This window comes from Artemia sp. Qi Xiang Cuo, chromosome 8 (assembly GCF_049724085.1).
Source record: "Artemia sp. Qi Xiang Cuo chromosome 8, ASM4972408v1, whole genome shotgun sequence".
Lineage (NCBI taxonomy): Eukaryota > Metazoa > Arthropoda > Branchiopoda > Anostraca > Artemiidae > Artemia > Artemia sp. Qi Xiang Cuo.
Genome location: NC_142801.1, coordinates 36,321,480 through 36,339,794, shown reverse-complemented (window position 1 = coordinate 36,339,794; position 18,315 = coordinate 36,321,480). Strand labels below are relative to the sequence as shown.

At 34.9% G+C, this 18,315-nt stretch overlaps 1 protein-coding gene across 2 annotated transcripts in view; it reads left to right on the top strand.

The window, feature by feature from the left end:
• The first annotated feature begins 4,267 nt into the window (after positions 1-4,267).
• The window catches only part of LOC148949365 (uncharacterized), a 34,365-nt gene continuing 20,317 nt past the window's right edge, over positions 4,268-18,315 (top strand). For both annotated transcript variants that reach the window (XM_089092931.1, XM_089092930.1), the window contains exons 1-2: positions 4,268-4,341; positions 13,145-13,269. In XM_089092931.1, the coding sequence (XP_088949057.1) occupies positions 4,326-4,341; positions 13,145-13,269 (141 nt within the window). In that variant the 5' untranslated portion in view covers positions 4,268-4,325. The remainder of the gene's footprint in view (positions 4,342-13,144; positions 13,270-18,315) is intronic.

Here is an 18,315-nt window from a genome sequence, read left to right as displayed (position 1 = left end):
GAGCTTTCAGCAATTAATATTATTATACATCAAATATTTAGTTTAATTTATCAGTTCCTTCTAAACTTGTTCAAGACGAATATAGTTTCTCTATAACCAAGATTTTGGATACTGCCCCCTTCCGTAACTGTAAATAAAAACCAAACGCCTACTGCGTCATTGGTGCTTCACTGAAAACGAATTATATTAGGCTACAAATATTTTCTTTTCCAGTTCTTACAGCATTGAAAATAAAAATAAAATTAGAGTGAAATAAATTCTTGAATTGATGGATCTTTCAAGAACTAGTATCATTATATATAAATTTTCAGTTTGAAGTTGTTTATACTATCCAAGACTGTTCAAGACGCATATAGTTTTCAGTAAAGCGCCAATGACGCAGTAGGTTTTAGACTTTCACAGTGAGAGGAGGAGGCGATACCCAAACTCTTGTTTGTAGTGATTTATGTTCATTTCAAGCTTGATCTGCATATTCAATTTAAGTTTCACTCGTTTTAAGATTTATTTATTCATTTATATCAATATCTATTGTGTGTTTGCCTGCCTTGATTGTTTATTTAATTTCTGTTCGTTTTGAGTTTCATTTATACTTCAATAACAAAATATTTTTTTTAGTTTTAAGTTTTTTTTCATATTCAATCTAAGCATTACTCGCTTTAAGATATATTTATTCATTTTTATTATTACTTGTTGTATGTTTTTTCCTATGATTGTTTATTTAATTTCTGTTCGTTTTGGGTTTCATTTATTCTTTAAACGTTTTGAGTTTGAATTTTAACATTTTGCTGAGCTTTTATCTGCTGAGCTTAGGTTTAAAATGGCCTTTACTTTTCTTTGAAAAACTTATTTTTCGGAAAGTGTTTTTCTTAGTTAACTTTTGAACGTTTTTGATTGCAAAACGTTTAAAGTTTTTAAAAATTCCTTATTTCAAAATCAAAATTAAAAAAAAAATCAAATCTTCACAAAAGTATCAAACATGGTAGGCCTATCAAAGTAACAATATCAAAATGAAAAAAGTTTGTCCCCCGTTAAATGAGCCCCCATTGAAGTTCATACGGCGACCCTTTCTATATGGGAAGTGTGGGGGGAGGCTTGCTGCCCTCCGATCACTTTTGGCCCTTAAAAAACGAACTACAGCTTTCAATCTTAAATCAAATGACCCCTCTATGAAGTTTATTCAAGCATCCCTCCCATAACACCCGTATATGCCCCCAGGGCATAAATTACAACGCCAGTTCTCGGGCCCTGGGGGGCTGTGTCGACTATGGAGTTTTTGTTATTTGAGTTTTGAACTTATTTTAACAAAATGTCTGTCTCAAAAATTTTATCTGATGCATTTAGGGCGTGGGGGGGGGGGGGGCTATTTGCCCTCCAATATCTTTGACTCTTAAAAAGTGAACGAGAATTTTCAATTTCCAATTAAATGAACCGTCTCCGAAGTTTATACAAGCGTCCCTTCCATAAAAACGATATATACTTTCTATTTCCAATCAAACGAGATCTCTATGAAGTTTATACGAGCATCCGTTTCAAAAAAAAACATACATACCCTTAGGGCATAACGTAGAACGTCTTCTCCGGGCCTTGGGGGGTTGTATTGATACCGGAGTTTTTCTTATCCGACCTTTGAACTATTTTATTTTTAACAAAATGTCTATCTCAAAATTTTTATCAGATGGGTTTGGAGAAAGGAGGCGTGGGGGGGTTGCCCTGTTGCCCTTGGATCTAGTTGCCCTTGGATCTCTTTTGAATTTTAAAAAGTGAACTCGAACTTTCAACTTCCAGTCAAATGAGCCTTCTCTGTAGTTTATACGAGTATCCCTTCCATAAGAACCATATATGCCCCAGGGCATAACTTAAGACTCCTGCCTCTGGGCCTTGGGGGCTTGTGTCGACACCTGAGTTTTTTTTATCTGACTTATGAACAATTTTTAACTCAATGGCTATCTCAAAATTTTTATCGGATGCATTCGGGAAAAAAGGGGCGTGGGGGGTTAGTTAACCTCCAATCTTTTTTGACTATTAAAAACTGAACTAGAACTTTCATTTTCCAATCAGATTAGCCCTCTCTGAAGTTTTTACGTGCAACCCTTCCATAAGAACCATATAATCCCCCAGGGCATAACTTACAACGCCTGCCTTCGGGCCCTGGGGGGCTGTGTCGACCCCGGAGTTTTCGTTATATGGTCTTTGAACTATTTTTAAAAAAACGGCTATCTCAAAGTTCTTATCAGATGGTATTGAGAAAAAAAGGGCGCGGAGGGGGGATAGGTGCCCTCCAATCTATTTTAACTCTTAAAAAGTGAACTAGAACTTTCAATTTCCAACCGAATGAGCCCTCTTTGAAGTTTATACGAGCAACCCTTCCATAAGAACCATATATGGCCCCAGGGGTTATGCCCCAGGGCATAACTGACATCACCTGCCCCCGGTCCCTGGGGGGTTTGTGTCGACACCGGAGTTTTTGTTACATGATCTTTGAACTAGTTTTAACAAAATGGCTATTTCAAAATTTTTATCGGATACATTTGGGAAAAAAGGGCATGGGGGGGGGCAGGTTACCCTCCAATATCTTTTGACGCTTGAAAAGTCAACTAGAACTTTCAATTTCCAATCAAATGAGCCCTCTCTGAAGTTTATACGAGCATTCCTTCGATAAGAACCATATATGCCCCCAGGGCATAACTAATAACAATTGCCCTGAAGACCTTGGGAGGGAGTGTCATGCTCAAAGATATCATTTCCAGAACCTTCAACTATGTTGAACAAAATGGCTTTCCCAAAATTTTGATTGGATGTGTTTGGGAAAATGTTTCCAATCGAATGAGCCCTTTTTGAAGTTTCCACGACAACGCTTTTTATAAGAACCTTATATGCCCCCAGGGCACAACTTATAACCCTTACCCTGAGGGCTGTGGGGGGGGGGGGTGTTATCCTCAAAGACCTAATGTCCATAACTTTCAACTATGTTGAACAAAATTATCTCAATATGTTGATTGGAGGGGCTCGAGAAACTGATGGTCGTGAGAGGGGGGTTATTTGTTCTGCAATCACTGCCGATTATTAAAAAGGGCACTATTTCTTTGATTATCCCGTTAAATGAGCCTTTTCTCAAGTTCCTAAGACAACGCTTTCTATAAAAACCTTATATGCCCCCAGGGCAAAACTTATAACCCTTGCCCTGAGGGCTGTGGGGGGGGGTTGTTATCCTCATTGACCTTATTTCCAGAATTTTCAACCATGTTGAACAAATTATCTCAAAATTTTGATTGGATGTGTTTGGGGAAAAGGTGGGCGTGAGGGGGGTTAGTTGCCCTCCAATCACTTTCGATTATTAAAAAGGGCACTAGCCCTTTGAATTTCCAATCAAATTAGCCCTTTTTGAAGTTTCTACGACAAAGCCTTCTCTAAAAAGCTTATATGCCCCCAGGGCATAACTTACAATCCTTGCCCGGAAGGTTGTGGGGGTGTGTCCTCCTCAAAAACATAGATTCTATCTGGAAATCAACTACGTAGAACAAAATGACTGTCTCAAAATTTTGATTCGATGTGTTTGGGGAAATGGTAGGCGTAGAAGGGGTGTTCGTTGCCTTCCAATTACTTTTGAACCTTAAAAAGGGCACTAGAACTCTCGATTTCCAATCGAATGAGCCTCCTTAAAGTTTTTACGACGACCCCTTCTATATGAAGTGCCTCTGGGGAAGAACAAATAATGAATAAATATTAAAACATTGGAGCCGTATGGCCTTTACTATAGGCAACGCTATAGCGTTGCCTCTGATTTCTGTTCGTTGACGCTTGCATTTATTTATTAATAGCGATTTTTGGTCATTATATGCTTGAATTATTATCTAAATTTATTTCTGTTCGTCTTTGGTTAGCTCTTTACTTTACTTTGAAAAATGTCTTTTGTGGGACATAATTTTTTTTAATTATTACAAATTACAAAACAGGCTTTAGTAGTTGAAAGATTTAAACGATACAAATAAGACAAGCAGCTTTCAGGCAAATATTTCCTAGGTAGATATTTTCAGCGTGTGTTTATCCTTACTCGGCTTTATGAAATACACTTGCCATTTTAGAAACTTACGGAACCATAAGAAATCGTACTAATTCAAATGTGGAATTATATAGTTAAACCATTAACCTAATTCATTTTAAATTTTCCTTGAAATAGAAGCGATCTAATATGCAAATAGAATTAAAAAATAAGGAAGTAAACTTTTCCTGAAACACTTTTTTTAGATAACGCATAGACACAGTTTAATATAGCGTGTAATTCTTTCAAAAACTTCGGAATACTAAAAGGTTTTATTCTTGGAGCTATGGCAAACATTTTTGGTGAGTTTAAAATCACTTTCAACGGAAGTTTTGTGAAAAATAAAAGTATTTGATGATGGTGTCATTTTATCGTAATCCTGTTGTTCTAATGGAACTTAAGCATTATCCTCCTTCCTTTTGGATTTTTGTTCCGGAAATGTACCCTTTGAAAAAATATTCCATCCAAACCTTTACTTTTTTAATTTTTCTTTATTGTAAATATTTGTTATCTTCTATCCGCCCTTTATTGGTTTGTAAATGAAGACGGAGACAGCTTTGTGTGACTTATTTTTATACCCTTGCTGTCTAATCGAATCCAAGTTTTGCTCACAGGCTCATGTCCACAGATACAAGTAAGCCAAGGAATAAGGCAAGACTGGCAAATACCCTTTAAATAGGCTTCTTTCAAGTATAAAATGGATTTGAAGCAAGTTTTATTGATAAGATTTCAAGTCTGTGTATGAAAATTTTCATAGCTAAATTTGTTATTACTTTTAGTTTTTTGAACGCACATTTTTAGAATGGTGTTTCAAAACACCTTGTTAGCCCAGGGAATTCCTAGTCTTCTAACTTAGAGGGAATATGACGGCTAAACACAGTTAACTGGATATTATGGTTGAATATGTATAAAATAATGGAGGAATCACTTATCCTTACAATAAATAGCTAATTAAAAATTAGTCATCAACACTATTTTTCCTTATAACTGCTGTTAAGACAAGTTTTATAATTATTTTAACAAGATAAAATAATTTTTAAAACCACGAACGTCAGCAGCCTGATAGAAGCGAAAGTCATTTGCAAATATTTCAAAGCTTTCATGACCCGTATTCCGTGTCCAGAAAGAAAAGGAGAAAAAAAAACTGAAAAGGCTAGAATATCGCTCGGAAAATGAACTCTGTTCTTTTACTTTTTTTCTAAATTTAACCTACTTGGAAAATTTATAATTCTTAGGTTTGTCATTCGAGCACGATTGGCCAGTTTTGTTTTAAGGATTATAAATCATTGCTCTTAATTTTGTGAAGCCTCAAATGAACGAAGCAGTTGTCTATATCAACCGTTTATCTTGTATGGGCTGCATGTACCTTCACGAATAAATGCGCAATCACACGGCATTATTGTATCTGAAACTCTGCAACTGAATATGCAGTTTTAAGTACTTCTTAATTGATTGGGAATTTCAGACTGTTCGCTTTATTATATTTGGATCCTCTCAGGATCAGAATTGTTGTTTTACACCACCAAACAGCGGAAAACAGTACTTTTTTTCTCATAGTTCCTACTAACAGATTGTGTGTAAGGTGTGACTGGGCGTAGCAGTAACTGAAACTCTAAAAGATGTGTTTTGATAATAATATTCATCTACAAAAAATTTCAAAATTTTCAAAAATGTCCTATTTTGCTTTTTTCGAAAAGAAAGACCACCAATGCGTACTTATTTATTTTTATTTTTTCATGGGTTTCTGTATCAAACAAATATTTAGCCTTTTTTATATGGATTTGATATCAAATCAGTAGCCCTAGAAAATCGTTAGAAGGCTCATTCGAACATACATTAAAATTTCTAGTCCGCTTTTTAAGAAGCCAAAAAGATTATGCCGAATCAAAGTTGTATTTTCTTCCATTTATTGGCACACAACTACAATTATGACCCAGTGAGGGCCAAGTTGTTATAGGTTGAAAGATTTGAACTATCCAAACAATTCTATATTATCAAAAACGTTTTTTTTAACTTCCCAATTTTAGAGGCAGTAATGCCGGGTAATGCTGCATTTGCTCCCGAAAAGTCACGTAGTCCATATAAAATAAAGATGATTCACTTGATTTGTGATAAAATTAAGTAGCCTACAATGATATATAATTTCACATCAGCTACTATGGTGGAGGACCGGCGGGTCATTGTGTAGGTGAGAGGTAGGGGGGGGGGGGGGTTGCCTGCTGCCCCAAAAATTAAGTTTCCAGACTCTCTGTGAACCTTTAGATGAATTTAGAGAAGGATCGGGAATGGGGATTTAAAAATTAATCTCCATCAGTTCATTTGGACTAAACCTGAATATGGGTGTTCCGGTAAGATAACTCCCCTCTTATTGCAGGAATATGCTTTCTTTGTAACCTTTGTACTGTTCATTACTACGAATTATTTGGAAGAAATTTGAAGAATGGGCTACCCATTTATTCTATCCTTACTAATATAGAACGAAAATAGCTTACAAGTATATGAACAAAATGTAAAGTATTTGTCAAAAAATAATTTTTTTTTATCTGTTAATTATTTTTGCAAAAGAGATAATCATAATTTCGGATCATAACTTCCAAATTAAGCTGCTTACTAACAATAATAAAAAAACTTTAACTTTGGTTTTTAAATTATTGTTAAAGTGAAAAATCTTAAAAGGTTTTTTTTTGTTCATTTTTCATCATAAAAGGCTAATCAAAAACATTAAAGTAAAAAAATAAAAAAAATAAAGCAAAACATTACTGCGGAAACATTGAGTTTTTTAACCTCGGACTTTATTTGAACTTCAATCGACCTCAAAGGTTTTACCCTCCGTAGTCAAAGCGACACCGATCCATTTACCGTCGAGCTCTAGTTGACTTTTTGTAACTCGTACCACTTAGTACGATCACCAAGTAGTTACTTAAGAATATTGGGATTTTTCATTATGGAGTTTAGAATTTTGACAAATTTGATCTTGGGATATATAGAAAAAAAAAACTCCATTTTATTTCCTGTGGATATTTGGCCCGAAAATTTCCTTATTTACAAAGAAGCGTATTTCAGTGTTTGCATTATGGTTGACAAGACTGTAGTCACCTTAACGAAAGCCAAATACCATAATTGAGGGGAGGGTTAAACACAGTCATTGTCTTTTCAATGTACAGAGTCATCTAATACCCCATCTATAATTAAATTTAACGCAATTTCGTATGATGGCAATTCTGACAGCCAGTTCAAAAGCTTATGGTCACCAGCGTAATTTTGTCTTTTTTCGATAATCCTATTCATTTTGTTGGTAGTGTTTCATTAATAAATCAGATTAATGGCTCTTTGATCTTTATTTCTTTACTTTCCAGACAAATATTTTGAGAGCAAGATTATAACTGTTTATAGTAAACTGTGAGGAATAACTGGTACAGTGAAACTATTTTTTCTCACATTCTAAACTTACTTGGCAAACAAGACTTTACGTTGTTATGAAGAAGTAAAACTTTTCATTGGAGTTTTCTGTTAGCTCATTTTTTATTGGCCGTGAAATTCCAAGTCCCATAACTTGTGCTTGTAAGCTGTGCATTAATTGCTTAGCATTGATTTTCTGACCTGAATTTTATTTTTTGCGATTAGAATCAGTTAAATGGTCACACTTCATAGCTAAGCATACGGTTAGGGGGGGGGGGGGGGGAGGTTCAATCTTATGCCAAATATAACTATTCGGTACACTTTAAATAACCTTGAAAATTTTCATACCAGCCACAATAAATTTTATACTGGCCGTGTGGAACAAAATAGATTGGGTAGAACTTTTTGAAAATAGAAACTGTTTAGGCTGCGCGCACAATAATGATTTTGTGACTCTAAAATTATCTAAACTGATTTTGTGAAGACCCCTCGTAAAGCTTACTCAAGTCTCATATTTTTGGGGGAATTTCTTTGCAATATGGAATTACCATTGATAAAACTCGTCTCATTACTATGAAATTATAGTAATATGTTAATTTAAAATATTTATATTATGCCACCAAAAGTGTTTGCACTTAACTTCATCAAGTAGGAGCGTAAATGTTTTTCGAAATACAGTTATGACGGTTGTTGAACAAAAAAGAGTAAAATGTGCAAGAGATTTACCTTTTCTGAGCATTGGCGTGAAGGTTCCAAGACTAATAACTGACAGGACCACCAAAACATATCTAGAATATATCTACAAAATCATTTAGAAGGACAATAGTAAATAATCAAAAAAATTTTCTTTTCAATGGAGATATAATTTATTCACAAAAAAATAAACAAAAAAGCATGAAGCCCAGTAACCTGGGCTTGTATTGCAACTCCAAAAAAAAAAAACTTACATCCACTTACATCAATGCATTCGGGTTCCCATTTCACAAGAAAGCAAAAACAAGCATATAAAACATATCAAACATATAAAACTACTTGAAAAAAAACAAGCAAAAAAAAAAAAAAATTATTAGGATTCATAAACCTACAGGCAAGATTGCCACTACTGCTCATTGATGCCAGACCTTTCACGAGTATCCCTAATAGAAGATGGCGTCTGAAACCACAGTACCGAAAGAACATGACGATAAGAGAGTGTGGACGTCAACAACAGTCCATTCGGCCTTCTATACATACCAACCTTTCTCATTGAATGTCCATGGACATCAGCAGCTGTCTCAAACATATGACGAAGACACATTGGAGCAATATTATTTATAATATCATACATTGGTTGAAGCTTATAAAATAAGCACAACCCTGAAAACGGTAAAATACGGACTCGCGGATAAATATTCCTAACTGAGGTAAGTCTATTGATTCCATAAATAGCACGCACAGCTGAATTCTGGACAAAACGCCAAGGTTTCAGGTGAACATAAACTGTTCCAGACCGCACAGAACAACAGTATAGTAAATAAGGATGGACTAATGAGAAATATAAAAGACACAAAACTTTCTGCGGAAACTGATGCTTTAGCTACCTTATCATAGCTATAATCCTTGCTACTTTCGACGATATACACTGTACATGCTCTGAAAAACTTAGTGTTTCATCAATTATTACACCTAGGTATTTCACTGACTTCTGACGTCTTATTGTCGAGTCTCCTACTGTAAGCTCTTGCAACCAGGGGTAATATGAAGATGATCTGCCCCAGACAACTAACGCCGATTTGCTGTGATTTACTTTCAGCTTGTTTAGCCTTAGCCATTTCTCCACTTTTTCCATATCATTACTCAGTGTCCCTAAAAGCTGAGCTTCGGTGCGCTCCGCAGCTGAAAAATTCGTATCCTCAGTAAACAGGAGAAGACCATTCCTAGGTTTGTACCTGTCGTTTCCAATTCCAACATTCGTATTCAAGTCCCTGGTTGTTTGGCGGACATGATTAATATATATTGAAAAGAAAGGAAGACCGAGAGGGGACCCCTGGGGAACACCGAAACGAATAAGTTAATCATTTGATTTCACATCACTCAGTTGCACATACATAGATCGGTGACTCAAATATGATGAAATAATTTTAAGAGTATTTCCTTTAATACCACAGTCGTCCAACTTTTTCAGAAGAATCACATGGTCCATTGTGCCGAATGCCTTCAAAATGTCTAGGAATATAGTCGCCACTTTCAACTTCCCATCCAAAGTACCATTAATCATAGATGTAAAATACTGAACCGCATGTTCCGTAGAGTATCCTTTTCTGAAATCAAATTGGTTTGCATAAAAGAAATCCTTCCTCTCCAGGAACTCAGCCATTCGTTTATATAATATTTTTTCAAAAATTCGAGACAGAATAAGGAGTAGCGAAATAGGTTTATAATTGCTGAAATCTTTTTGGTCACCAAATTTATGCAATGGCACTACTCTGACATGTTTAAATTGATCGGGAAATTCCCCTTCTTCAAGGCGACCATTCATTAAATCAATGTAACTCGGCAATATCACGGGTAAAACTTGCTTCACTACTTTCAGAGACAGCACATCCGCTCCAGCCGCTCCTGGTCATGGTCAATATCACAATCACTCAAAATACTTATCATATACAGTTGTCTGTATTATTTCTACATATAGAGGGATCTGTCCCAGAGGACTCGTTCTTAATCACTCAGTGAATAACAGCGTAAATACGTGACCAAACTACAAGAAAATTAGAGTAAAAAAAAATTTCACTGGATTACTCAAGTTTAAACCTTAGCAAATTTAAGATTTGGCTTTGGAGGCAAGAGCTCATTCAAGTAATGCTTTTGTCATAATAATTTGATTAGCATACATTCGTGTTGGAGGTTGGCAGATGCGCAGCGAGCTGGATGCACAATGCTTCTTTAATTTCTGTGCAGCCCACGTCTGAATACATATTTATGTGAAACTGATATTAACAACATAGAGTAATTTTTAAGAATAAAGCACACGAATTGAGTCTAGCACCACAATAATCAGCGTTTACTTAGGTATGACATTGCAGCTGGGGGCTTCTCATGAAACGGGTCCCAAATTTTACTAATGGAGGACCATTTTAAATAATGTAGGATATAACTCGTAACCTACAGTATATGCAATGAGCTTGTAAAAATGGGTAACGCCCGGAAACTCATTGCTTAAAAAGATAGCTTCTTAGGCGAATGAATGTTTTTTTTTTACTAGGTATTATATTGTATTTACCTGGCCGGATAGTACGGAAGTTCCGGTTCAACCGAATACATTGTCTTTCAAAGCGACAACTCAAACCCTAGCCTTTCAATTTCAATTTAATAACGGGGTCTATTCAAGAAAGCAAACAGCAACTAAAATACACAAAGAAAACACAAAAAAAAACAATACAACAGAACAACTAACCCTCTTTAAGCTTTTGCTTGCTTGATGTAACCCCGTACACATAGGAATAAAATTTAATATAAATTTAATATTTAATAATTAAAAGCCTTGAAGGCTGTTTAAAAATCAGTTTTAGGCCTTTATCCGTGTACTTTAAGTTAACTAAGAGACTTTATAATTAAAAAACAATAGGAGAAAACATTTTCCCCAAAAACTGCCTTAAAAAGATCAAAACGGAACTTTACAGAACTAAAATAGGAAGATTTCTGCCATAGTAACTAATTATGAAGGATTGCTATTTCATAGCCTACTCACTATCCTGCTATGCTACCATATACTACCAACTATAGACTATCCCCACCCCGCAATACTTTTATGGTATTTCTACCAATTCAGCTTTCTATTAATGAAACGCTATCATTAAAATGAATAGGATTATCGAAAGAAGACGAAAATACTGACACATATCGACCAAATTCTTGTTCTTGATCGATAAATTGAGCTAGGGACTAAAATAAATAAAAAATACTAGATTAAAAAAAATTAAAAAGGTAAAATAACCAACTAATCATGAAGTTTATTATTTCTCTGTCTCCGCACCACTGACCATTATTACTGTTTACATCAGTGCATTATCAGTTTCATACAGTAATTAACTAAATTTGTTTGTCTTTCCAGAAGTTCCCGAAAAGAAATTTGGGTTCTCTGAAATCTTCCAAAAATGTGATGTCAACGTATGTAAACAATTTTGTATTGTGTTTAAAATTCTGTGTATTTACGATCATTAATTTTCGAGAAATATCCCAAAAATTCGGGGATGGTTGAAATACTGGTTTCATATGACCAGCTAACAGTTTCGAAAATAAAACTGAAAATTGAACAATAGGAAAAAAAATACATTCACACTCCCGAATATAATGAAAATTGAGATAAAAATGTTTTGGCTGTAATAGGAAAAACTGGAGTTTACAGTTTTTCCACAAAAAGTAATGTATTTATAATTTTGTGGCCATAAAAGTTGGCTCTGAAATCGCAGCTTCTAGCCCTGGGCTTCCACTGATGTGATTTTACGCAAAGACGGCCATTTTTCGCGGGATCTATAAAATTTCATTCATTTTTTTTTGTTGGAAGTTTGTGCGTCACAACGTTTCAGCGGCTGCATTGAAATATTTCCACTGAGCTGTTGAAAATCCCAGTGTTATTTTGAATTGAAAGCTTTTTAGAACCTTAAATTTCAAGTAACTGAAATACTAATCATGTTTATTAGGGGTTTTCCATTAATATTTGGCAAATAACATGACAGCCATGTCCTTTTAATCCTCAAGACCTGGGGGGGGGGGGTGTTTCTTGGGAAATGAGGATATAACGTAAGAAATATATTCTGAATTAGACAGAGCTAGTCTAGGCTAATACAGGTTAGCCCTTTGAATATTTGTCTTGGCTTCTAGAACTTAATTAGCCTATTCCTATGCATATGCTGTTTAAATATATCACAATATTTTTTGTGCTTCAACAGCTTCAGTGAACCATTTCTGTGTGAACATTTTTGCAATTTTCCTGCATCCGTTACCCGTGGGCTGTTTTCCGTTAAATGTAGCATTAACATCCTGAAACAAACTTTAAGTTTAATCGATGATGCTATGCTGATAATCCAATATTAGACCATATACTTTATGAAGCAAATCAACTTTCCTGCATCAGTTGTTCATTGGCCGTTTTTTGCTAAATGTAGCATTAATATTCTGAAGCAAACTTTTAATTAAATCGATGTTGCTGATAATCCAACATTAGACCATATACCTTATCAGGCAAATCAATTTCATGTAGGTCAATCAATTGCCATCAAACTAGTACATTAGTTTCAGTCTGCCATCGTTGTTAACAATTAGGGTTAGGAGTTGCCTAGACCTTTCTCCATAGACATTAATTTGCTTAAGATAAGATAAGATTTATTCATAATCAATTAATCATACAAGAAAATACATTCTACTAATCCCCCAAAGGCTCCTAGGCCTTCTTGCCCAATATTGCTGATCCTTGTGTCATCATACCTAGTCCATTTTACATTCCTTGGGTTCTTTTTTTTTCTTTTTATTGGCACAAAGTCACCCATGAATATGAAATATATCACAATATAAGAGGACATAAATCATTTACAAATGTAATTCAATTTGTTAAACTAATATGATTGTAATGAAGTGTTTATGTCATATTCATTACTTTGACTTCTAAATTTCTCGGGAACTAACAACTAAGCTAACAACTCAAGCTTCTTAATTTGTTTTTTCTTCCAGGCTACCATATCATCTTTCTTGCTTCATTGTTTTTTATTGGCGCTTATGCAGAAAATGTCACAAAAGTCGAGAGTTTTCCAGATAACATTTCATCTATGTCAGACAGAATCTCTGGAAGAACTTTGGTTAGTAGCTTTAAGCATTATAACTTCTTCGTTTCAACTATTTTTTAGTTTTGAGGACTTGAGGATTTTGATTGAGATATTCAATACGTTATTTTTCTCTTTTTCACTCGAAAGATTTGTAGACTAGTATTTGAAATACCCTCTCTTTTTATTTTTTCTGCTTAAAATTCAAATAAATGTAAGTAAAAGCTTTTCATAACTCAATGGCTCCAAAACATATGGAATAGAGTCTACAGATCCACTAATATGCATAAAGCTGCCTAGAATTAAACTATGCCCACTCCAAGAATTTAAATGCCCTCCCGTTCTCTGGATCTATGCTGAGTTGTCTCTCTAAAAATTTGTCTAAGCTAAATTTAATAAATAAAATAAATTAAAAAACATAGGAAAAACAGCTGTTAAGATTCATATATATTTTTATGTCTCGAATTCAAAACGCCCTGAATTAAAAAGTCTCAATGAAGTCTCATGAATAAGATAAGAGATGTCTCCCAGAGACACATTTTCTGTAATTCTGTCCATTTTCGTTGATATGACTATGTTGAAATTCTGGTTCAATAGCCTCTGAAGCAGTGGGTTTTGCCTGGGGGCAAATAAGGTGTTCAAGAGGATGGCTTGACTAAGACTTTTAATTTTAGATCAAATTAGATATTCTTAAAGTTTTTGTGACCATTTGTTGCACATGACTAAATTGGGAGAAAAGAAGATCAAATAAATGAATAGTGAGTATTTTGGATAATGCAGCAGTATGCACCTTACAAAAATTAAAGCCCCTCGTCTTCACCACTCCTTAGACGACAATGTTAACTTTCAATTAAACCTCATAGAGTCAAAAAATGTAAATACAGCAAAATAACTCGCATTTCTATAACTGGCTATTCTAAGATCTACTTTGGGAAATCTGAATAGCCAGGACTGGATTTAAAGCTTTAGCATTCCTAGGCTCAATCGTTTTTACTGCTCCTTTTTTTGCGAGATTTTCAGGGAGGTCTCCGAAAATTCGCGGATTTTGGAAGCACTGAACAGAACGCAACTGGTGAGCCAAAAGTAATGAAAGTGAGAGGTGATGTCGAACTCTTAGCTGCTATTCTTTGGAGACATCTGACAGTTTATAAGTAACCATGTTGTTTTAAAATCACTTTTCTGTGAATAGGTGGCGGATTGAACCTAGAACTTTGACGATAAATAACGTCAGTCTAATTTTTGTTAAGAAAAAAAATCATTCAGTAATAATTTTTTGCACCCCTGGTATTGTGTGCCCCTAAGCTCGTGCCTAGGGGGCATATTGGTAAATCCAGGCCTGTGGATAGCTGCAGAATGATATGAAAGCTACTTTTTTGGACTGTGATTCAACACAAAGACACCATCTCAATAGTGCATAATATAATGCGAGTCTGATAAAAGGAAAAAGAAAAAACAACTACAAACCGCATATTATTCACTGATTTTCACTTACACTTAAACTCAATTGATATCTAAATTACTCATTTGCATCCATATCAAATAAATTATATTGAACATATCAAATGAAGGTTTTCGACAAATGCATGTATATTTTCATTATGCATTATGTCTGCACTAAGGTACACAATTTATATCCACTAGCATTGGCAGAGACTCCCTTTGGCTTCACCTATTGGTGCATTAATATTTGAAACATATTTTGTTTTGACCGAATTTTAGTTACTCAAAATATGTTTTTCGTGCATAATGTGGTTCTTTTCTGGACAGTAAAGCAAAAACAAATATTGATTTGGAATTAGAAACATGATTAGACAGAAAAGTTAAATATGATATATTCAATAGTAGAATACTTTTTTGTGAGATAGATTAAAATTATATATTGTATTTGTAAAAATTGTAAGATTAAAATATTGCTTTTGCACGATAAAATCCAAAAGGGACCGTCGTAACGTATAGAAATAAAAGGGCTGCGTTTTAAACATCTATTTAGGTGTTTTACTTTTTTGCAATTTTTGCACTTATGATTTTTTCTTTTGCAAAGAAGTTTATTCTACAAACATAAATCTATGTTGCTTGCCATGATTAGCTAATTCCTCTTAATCTTTCAAATCTAACCTTTATTTTCATCAGCTTATGAATCATACTTACTTGTCATATTAAATCATATAATCTTATAGTATTCATGGGATTTGTAGCTAAATGTCTCCTATACTAGATAAAGCGAAGGGGAATACGCTGTTGAGTGTCGTATGTGTCCCTTATGACACCTTTTGAGTCTTGGTGAGGCTTACGAGGAATTTTAGAAGAACAAATTTTGATAAAACGAAACTTGAAAGAAAAGATAACTTTCTTTTATTTTTAGAGGATGTAAATTCTGATTTTCAGTATTGCATTAAATATTTAACCACTGGAAATTCTGAAAACAATTGAATTGAAAACTTGAAAGGCAAAGAGGTATAAAAACTTGAAGGCAAGTGGAGCTTATACAATCAGCATTTAATGGGAGTTGAGTTCACTTTTGAATGATAGTCATTTTCGAAAATTTGTTAGGCCTACAGTTTGGACAAAGAGGAATCTATTTTAGAAAAGAATAACTACCAAATTATCAAAAGAAAGTTCAAAATAAAATTATCATTTATTGTTTTGTTTGGTTTTATAGTGCTGGACCTGGTGAAAAATGTATAAATATACCGATCCAAAATTATTTAAGAAACTATCAGTTTCTGCCTTTATCGGACTGCCTCTTGCTCAACTCTCGTTCTTTACACTCAAGTCTTAAAGTTTTATTTTAATATCTCTGATTTAAATTGAACGAGCAGACTGTTTAAGCCGTCTTTCTTAAGCCGTCTCACCACGCTGGCCTCCAATCTTTTTGGCCACTTCAAAAGGACACTAGAACTTTATATTTCCATTTGAATGGGCCCTCTCAAAACTTTCTAGGACCATTGGTGTGATACGATTACCTCTCGGCAAAAACCTCATCCGTGATTTTTCACGGATGCATAATTTTTATTAAGATCACTTAACTTTGTTTTTTTGGAGGGGGGGGGGGGGGGTACCCATTTTTTGAAAAGTGGGAAATTTTCTCAGACCAATATTTGAAATCGGCATAAAAAACAATTATTTTGATGTATTAATTATTTTCAAAATTTCTTTTTTTAAGAGTTTCGGTTGCTATGGGCCAGTTCATTTCTTACTTACAGTGCTTTACCACGAACTGTTGATCATTTTTGTTTTTAAGCATGCTTGGGAAATGCATAAAAAAAGATTAAAATTATAATAAAAATCAGAAAATAGAAGTATGTGGCCAAATGGTCAATTTAAGGTTTTTCTTTTTTCTTTTACTGTCAGTGGTGTATTTTCGTAAAATATGTGGGTTTTCTTGTAGTTAATTTGTAAGAGAGAGAGAGAGAGAGAGATAGAGAGAGAGATAGAGAGAGAGAGAGAGAGAGAGAGAGAGAGAGAGAGAGAGAGAAAGAGAAACAGAGAGAGAGAGAGACAGAGAGAGAGAAACAGAGATACATACAGACACAGAGAGACAGAGAGAGAGAGAGAGAGAGAGAGACAGACAGACAGACAGAGACAGAAACATAGAGAGAAACACAGAGAGATACAGAGAGAGAGAGAGAGAGAGAGAGAGAGAGAGAGAGAGAGAGAGAGAGAGAGAGAGAGAGAGAGAGAGAGAGAGAGAGAGAGAGAGAGAGAGAGAGAGAGAGAGAGAGAGAGAGAGAGAGAGAGAGAGAGAGAGAGAGAGAGAGAGAGAGAGAGAGAGAGAGAGAGAGAGAGAGAGAGAGAGAGAGAGAGAGAAAGAAAGAGATATAGTGTGAAAGAAAGAGATAGAGACAGAGAGAGAAAGACAGAGAAAGAAACACAGAGACAGAGACAGAGACACTGGCAGGGCCAGAGGGTCAGAGAGAGCGAGAGAGCGCAAGAGACAGAGAGACAGAGTGAGATAAATAGAGACAGATAGAGAGAGAGAGAGAGAGAGAGAGAGAGAGAGAGAGAGAGAGAGAGAGAGAGAGAGAGAGAGAGAGAGAGAGAGAGAGAGAGAGAGAGAGAGAGAGAGAGAGAGAGAGAGAGAGAGAGAGAGAGAGAGAGAGAGAGAGAGAGAGAGAGAGAGAGAGAGAGAGAGAGAGAGAGAGAGAGAGAGAGAGAGAGAGAGAGAGAGAGAGAGAGAGAGAGAGAGAGAGAGAGAGAGAGAGAGAGAGAGAGAGAGAGAGAGATAGAGAGAGAGAGAGAGAGAGAGAGAGAGAGAGAGAGAGAGAGAGAGACAGAGACAGACACACAGACAGAGGCAGAGACAGAGAGAAAGAGAGAGTGAAAGAGACAGAGAGAGATATATTCTTAAATTTTTCTTGGCAGAAATCGGTTTTATGCCCCACTCTATCAGCTCAGATTTCAGCGCCAAGTTGGAGGTCACACGGAATGTGAAGTTTCCATTTATTTGTTATGATGTCAGTATGTTTTCTTTTTTTTGTTATTTGTCTTTCATAGTGGGCAGTATTTACTCTATAACAGGTTTTGAATTACAAAATAGTAATATTAAGAGAGATTAAGTAATATAAAATGAAATATATTAGCGTCCGACTGTGCTCTAGAGTCAACCCCCCTCCGGCCATCAGGATCATTCTCTATTATTTATTTTCTATAAAACAAAAAGTTCACAAAATACAAAATGAAAGTCTGTTGAAATAAAGGTAGAAAAAGCCGGGACTTACATACAATTTTTAATTTGGACGTTTTTCATCTCGTTTTGTCGGGAAGGATGAGACTTTCTAATATATCCAACGATCCAAAAATTTTTAACAGTAAATTTAAAAATTAAACTGTGAAAACAGTCAATGCCTTGTATATTACTTAAGTTGTGTGAACGTGAAATAAAATTTGAAAACAAATGCTTCATTTGTCATGACATTGATTTTTGTTTAAAGTATTGAACATAATTTGTCTTTAAAGTAGGTTTATTAACAGAAACTTCACTTTTGAAACATTTAGGTGATTAAAGATCACTTTATTTTTGCTGACGATCATAAGGGCAATATAAGATTTATGACTCTCAGCTTAGGTAGCGCAATAGCGTTG